The 6,849-nt window shown below is 33.4% G+C and overlaps 1 protein-coding gene across 2 annotated transcripts in view; it reads left to right on the top strand.

The window, feature by feature from the left end:
* Positions 1–6,849, top strand: part of OLFM3 (olfactomedin 3) — a 162,826-nt gene that overhangs the window by 120,596 nt on the left and 35,381 nt on the right. The window contains exon 1 of one of the 2 annotated variants that reach the window (XM_004689726.2): positions 4,051–4,324. The exons of the other annotated variant lie outside the window; for it this stretch is intronic. Within the exon in view, the coding sequence (XP_004689783.1) occupies positions 4,196–4,324 (129 nt within the window). The 5' untranslated portion in view covers positions 4,051–4,195. Of the gene's footprint in view, positions 1–4,050; positions 4,325–6,849 lie in introns of those variants that run through there. 2 annotated transcript variants of the gene reach the window in all.

Raw genomic sequence — 6,849 nt, forward strand, 5'->3', positions numbered from 1 at the left:
GTTTCCGTATCATAGCTTCTTAATCCTTGGTAGAACACAGTAGTCAAACCATCTGGTTCTGAGTGTTGGGATTTTGGGAGAATTTGATTATAGTTTCAGTTTACTAGCTTGTAGTTAGCTTGTTCATATTTACTACTTCTTCATGCAGTCTTGAAAGGTTGTCTGCTTCTAAGAATGAGTGCCTTTCTTTCAGATTTTCTTTATTTTTGGCATAAAGATTTCATGATTCTCTATTTCTGAGATGTCTATTATAACTTTTTTTCATATATGGTTCTATTTATTAGTTTTCTCCATTTTTTTTTCTTATTGAGCTCAGCTAAAGTTTTGTCTACTTTATTTTTCAAAGAACCAATTTGGGTATTCATTCATCTTTTGAACTGACTTTTTAAATTCTTCTTCAAATATTTCTACTCTAGTTTTTATTATTTCTTTCCTTTACTGGCTTTTGGTTTCATTTCTTCTTCTTTTCCTAGTTCCTTAAGGTACAATGTTAGATTGTTTCAGTTCTTTCTTATTTCTTGACACAGGCCTCTCTTGTTATATACTTCCCACTTAATAATGCTTTTGCTTGTATGTTCTGGTAGGGTATGTCTTCATTTTCATTTGTCTCCTGGTATTTTTTAATTTTTTCTTAGAAACAATCCCACAAGTAAATGGGAACCCACCAAAAGGCATGAATAATCATATCTTTATCAGATAAAATAAATTTCCAATTATGAAAGCTAACAAAAAAGGAATAGACATTACATGATGTTTAAGGAATCAATCTGTCAGGATGACATAACTTTCATCAATTTATATCTACCAAAGGAGCACCAAAATATGTAAGATTATGATTAATAAACCTAAAAACAAACCTGGTTGAAATATAACAGTACTTAGGGACTTCAACACCCCACTTACATCCTAGATAGCCTAACTAAACAGAAAACAAGGAAATATTTAGCCCTAAAGAAAGGTTAGACTAAATAGGCCTACTAAACATTTATAGGGAACAACATCTCAAAAAAGCTGAACATATTCTGTACTTAAATGTTAAAATAATAAAAATATCACAGATAATATTTAAATATAAAGAAAAATATATAGGAAATTACATATAGGCAGTCAAATCTAAAAATTATTTTAAATTAATATCTAAGTAAAATCATCGGTAGTTTTAAGACTGACTATTCTGAAGTTAATTTTGCCCTTATGTAGGACACATTATTTTTACTTGATCATTATGGTTATTTGGTCTTGTACAAGTAGCCCTCTTTGAACTCATGCGTGAGTATTTTATCATCCAGGGACTCTCTCCCACAGGCACTATGTGGTATGTGACAATCAACTGTACCTTCTTTCCAAAGTTATACATCCACTTGTATTTCTTATCCTGACAAATAACAATCAGTATCAAACCCCAAAGCTAGAAATTCTGGTAATTTCCTCCCCCTCAATTCTCACATTTAATTAATCACCAAACACTATCATTTCTACCTTAAATCTTTGCAAAATCCACTCTTCTGAATCCCATTGAGAGTTTCTTACCATCTTTTACTTCCCCCCACACACACCAATCTATTCTGTATAATAAAAATGCCAAAAATAATATGCAATTAAAAATGACTTCACCACTTTGCTTAAAATCTTTGTGTTACATACAAAATGAAGACCAAACATCTTTGGATGATCCAAAAGCTCTGGGAAATAAGTCATTGCTAGTATCTCAACTCTCATCACTTTCCACTTATTCTATCACCATTCACACTATGCTTGAGGGACTTATGTAACTATTATTGTTCTATTTTGTTTTTGTTTTTTTTTTGTGTGTGTGTGTGTGTGTCCTGAACAGAAGTTGTTACTTCTACATACAGTAACAATCACCCCCATTTACAAGCTAGAACTCAGGCTTCTAAAAAGAAAATTATTATGATAATCACTTCACTAAATTATGAGGACATTACAAACTATTTAGCTCTTTACAAATTGTAGCTATTTTTATTTCCCACAACTAATAATCATTATGATTTGAGCTTTTCTATTTCGATGTTGCCATTTAAACCTGTTCTAAAAACAACACAATATAGTTTTATGGTGTTCATAAACATCTTCAAATAATAAACTTCCCCTATTGTTCTCTTTCAGTACTTTAGTGTAGTTATTTGCATTTCTGGGAAATTGCAAGAAGCATCCCATTTGTATTGTACTTTTATTTGTTTCTTTCTTTTTAATTTGCAAATAAGAAGACTGGTTTCCCCTGACATTAAATCTTATAGTCTTCTAAAGTACGATTATTCTGTTGGCTAATAGTTCATTAATAAGTATAAATATCATCTATCACATTGCATCTTAATTACCCAGTAATTGCATGTATAATAGTTTTCAATTTTGAAAATTAAGCTCTTGAAGAGACAGTCCTCCTTTCCCCTCTTTATTAAAGTCAAAGCTCCAAGTGTATTTTTCAAACAATTAAATTTGTAAATCCACCTTTCTTTTTATTATTGCCATTATGGAGCTAATGTAAAATTTCATAATTTCTCTTATGAATGACATTGTTTAATGTGAAGTTGAATAAATAAATGGCTATGTCTTTATCCTTACTGGGTTCTCTTATGACAGATTTTCTTAAAGAGAAAATAAGTAATAGGAGTTAGCTGAAATAATTTCACTGTTTATTGAAGGAAAAAAAGTCTCTACCACAAGCTAAATAGATGCAAGTTGATTGAAGATTCCCTCAGTATTCATCCCAGGTTAAAGATTCTTATGAAAATAAAGGGCACACACACCTTCACAAATTTTATATATTTTTATCTATGTATGTATGTGTATGTGTGTGTGTATGCATATATATGTAGAATATCTTCCATTTTATTAAAGACAATTTCTTTGTCTTCCTTGCTGGACTATTTAAGAAAAAATATATCTGTATTTAAGTAGAAATTTCCAGATACAAACAACTTCAGAGTTCTCCTAATTAATCAATATGTTTCCTTTTTATAAGATTCCTTGTCATCTAATTTTCATTCAGTCATAATTCCTTTCATGTCTTCTCTTTACATTTTTACTTTAAACTACATAGAAGACAATGGCCTCTGATTTATTTCATTTAGGACAAGAAATTTGTATGTGGCAATTTATATTATTCATTCAAATAATGTAATAAACTTTCCCATAAGCCCCAAATCCAATAGACACATCTATCAGAGAAACTCTAATAAGAAAATCATTGAATTTTGGAGAAATATCCAGGACCAAAGTTACTATGTAAATATTGGAGGGGCTTGGAGAACAGAGTTCATCTCCCACATACTATAGAACAAACTGAGGAGTTTTCATTTACTGATAAGTCATCTAACTAACTAAACTTCCTGATTCCAAGCCCTATGCTCTTATGGTCAGTAAGTCACATGTTATTGGGTATCACTCTCTCATTCCTTAAAAGAAGAAAACAAAGTTCAATGAATTTTCCCTAGCCTAGCAACTATGAAGTACTCATTCTCAAAACTGAGAACAAGATGAAATTTCTACAGTAGAAACTGTACTCTAACAATGCCTTTTCTGTTTATCATAAAGTACTGGGTTAACATTCACAAACAGGAGCTTTAATCTTTAAGTATTTTTTTTTAGAGGGAACAATACTAATTTTAGAATACTGTTTTTAAAAAAAAAATGTTCTCTTACTCTTAATATCTGCTCATCTTGGAAATTCTTTGCAGACTTTGTTTTCATGCTCTGCTTAAAAGCACTTAGTCCGTGCCCAGAGAAATCTGTAGATATTAAGTTTGGTGTTTGAAATGTGCACTTTGGCAGATCTCCACTTAAAGGTGTATTTTTTATGAAGGATAAAGAGCAGCTGATTATATTCACAGAAACCCCAGAGGAAATGAACTCTGTAGATGATAACTGACTAGTGGAGCAGGAAAAGCTCAAGTTTCTCTCTCCCTCCATCCTCTTCTCTGGTAATTACCAACCAAGCCCTATCAAGAATATTTCCTTTGATGATCCAGCAGAATGTCCAGTGAGGGAGAAAGGGCAGGGCCTTCCCTGTGAGGGTGGGGGAAAGAGAGTTTGTGAGCCTTCCCTGGTGATTAGAGCTGGGAAAGTTGATCTTTTTTCATGCTGTCGATGAGGCGAGCTGCAGTCACGCCTGCCGCTGCCAGCCCAGCACCAGGATCTTAATCAGTCACTATGAAAACTCATTAGCTCCACAGCAATGAGCCCTCCACTGCTGAAGCTTGGCGCTATGCTTAGTACCATGGCAATGATTTCTAACTGGATGTCCCAAACGCTCCCATCCTTGGTAGGACTGAACACCACCAGGCTGTCGACGGCTGATACCTTAGTAAGTCACTCGGGTGGGTCTGGCCATCTTGGGAAGTAAATGCATTAAACTAGTGGGCTTGATTTTGTAAATAGCAAAGGCTGAGATTGTGCTTCTCTATGTAGAGGTCGGCTTCCAAGATACAATATTTACATAGTAACTTTAGCCCTGGATATTTCTTTGTGAACATTTTAAAGTTATATCCAGAAATAAATGGGCTGCCAAAATTAGCTGTGCAAAGAAATATTAAACTTATTAAATGCTTAAGAATGAAATGGTTTAAAACTATATTCATCTAAGGTTTGTGCGGGCTCTTAATGAAATGATTTCTATTATTCTGCCTCTTTTTTTAATGCCAGTAGCATCCCCTCCTATGTGTATTACAGAGTTATTTCTATCTAATCTAGTTTTACTATAGCAGGATATTCCTCGGAATTCGTTTCTGTGACTGCAATGCATTCAGTCAGAGAAAACAACATTTTTAAAACATAAGTGAGTTTAAAAAAAAAAAAACCCTCACCAATTTAAAGCTTGACAAAAAGAGAGATAAATAACTGGAACAAAAGGACACTAACTTGATAAAATCATCCCTTCATATAATTTTTATAGACATCCTATCACAAATCTAACTCTTGTCATCTTCATCCCCCCACAATCAATGGCTTTTAACCCTTTCCCCATTTTAACAGACTTTTCTGTTATTTTACAGCATGGTTTAACCAGGAGTACTTTGAGAACTTTAAGATAAAAATGAAAGTCATTGTTTTTTAAAGGGAAATTGGCAAATGCAAATAGAAGGAATATCCTGGGAAAACAGTTCCCTGCTATCAAATAAAACACATAGAAACAATTAGGATTTAGGACTTTACCTTTTTCTCTTTCTCTGTTTTTACCACTGGATTACTCCAGTGGGTCTGAAAAAGTAATTTCTAAAAGAAAAGTAACCCTGCATTTTCAAGACCTGTTTGCAGTTACTACTAATAATTACACTATCAATCAATGTGCAATTAACTGAGTAGAGTCAGACCAAGTTAATTATGTAATTGTCAGATTCACCCAGGACTTACAGGCATCAGCAGAATACATGTGAGGCACTTTGATTGGCTTTGAAAGTTCTCTTTTGAGGCACTTTTGGTATTTCAGAGCCTTTGTTACTGATATTTCCCTCTTACTGACATCATGTGTGTGGTAGGAGGGTTGTAAAAGAAATTTATAACTGATAAACATGATATGTTATCAATAAATAACTATGAAACAAATTTATTTACTGAGCCAAAGTTTTGCAATGTTCAAGTACTGATGGTTTTCAAAATGTGATTGTTGAATGAAGTCTTTCTGAAAGTGAATCTAAATTAAGAAATCCATGAATGGGTTGTGTATCAAACTTGGTAGCTTGGTTTAGAGAAGTATATTTTGGAATACATAGACAGTGGTTTCATTTATTCCTGTTGTTGCTGATGGAGTAGACAAGATTTCCAGAAGTATGAATGATTCTTTTAGGACTTCTAGTTACCTTTTAATATTAAAGTCAACTCATTTTCTTTACTTTATGATTGGTAAGCAGTTTTAAAATATAAAGCACTTCTCTGGTGGATAAATAGTTTTGACACAACCAAATGTTATTTTGGATGACTTGACTTTGAAAAAACAAACTCTAGAAACAGAATATTCTGGAAAGTTAAAAATATAGTGTTCACTGATTGCAAGAGTTACTTCTGAATACTGGACCAAAGTATATACTTTATAGATTGACTATTTACCCTATTTCCCTGCCTTAATTATTCAAGATAACTGCTCACACAGTGAACTATATAGGAATACCACAGTGAACTGTATAGGATTCTGTCCTTCTTTTTAAGATCATAAAACATTTTAAAAATCCTAGAAACCATCCAACTAGTTATTTTTATACTGTTTTTGGCAGAAGTATCTTCTCTTTTTTTAACTCAAACTTATGCAATACATGCTAATTAAATATTTGTTGAATGAAACTAGAAGTGAAATCAGATATATAAAATCAGTCATAGATCAAATAATTAATGATGTCGCTTTGTCAAAATGTTAAATATAGCTCTACCACCTATGCCTTCTCCACAACATTAACCCCTTGCCCCAAAATTCCTCCACAGACAACTTAGAACTCTTAAGAGCACAGGTGAACATATAACTAATCTAATATACCTCCTCAATCTGCAATGAGAAGACTGAGTCCAAATCTATAAGTTAATAAAAAGGTTTTCTTCAACTGGTTAAACACAAAATCCAGAGCGGAAGCAAGTCACTTCACCTACTGAAGTTCCTGATCTGGGACTCACTTCACCTGCCTTTGCCAGTCCTCACCCTCCCTGAGTCCTGGTGCCATTGTAGGTTCTGCTGCCCCTGCTCAAATGGTACCCTATGACCTAAACTCCACTTGTCTTAGAAGGAAGAGTTAAAAGTTCCCTAGTCGCATAAGAATAGTTTGGAAGATTGGCCCTTTTCAACTTTCTCTGTGCTCTCACTTTAGACACTCTGAATGGAGTGAGCCTGCAAGTGTGTGTGTGTGT

This window comes from Condylura cristata, unplaced genomic scaffold, assembly GCF_000260355.1.
Source record: "Condylura cristata isolate star-nosed mole 26May11 unplaced genomic scaffold, ConCri1.0 scaffold00026, whole genome shotgun sequence".
NCBI classification, from domain to species: Eukaryota; Metazoa; Chordata; class Mammalia; order Eulipotyphla; family Talpidae; genus Condylura; species Condylura cristata.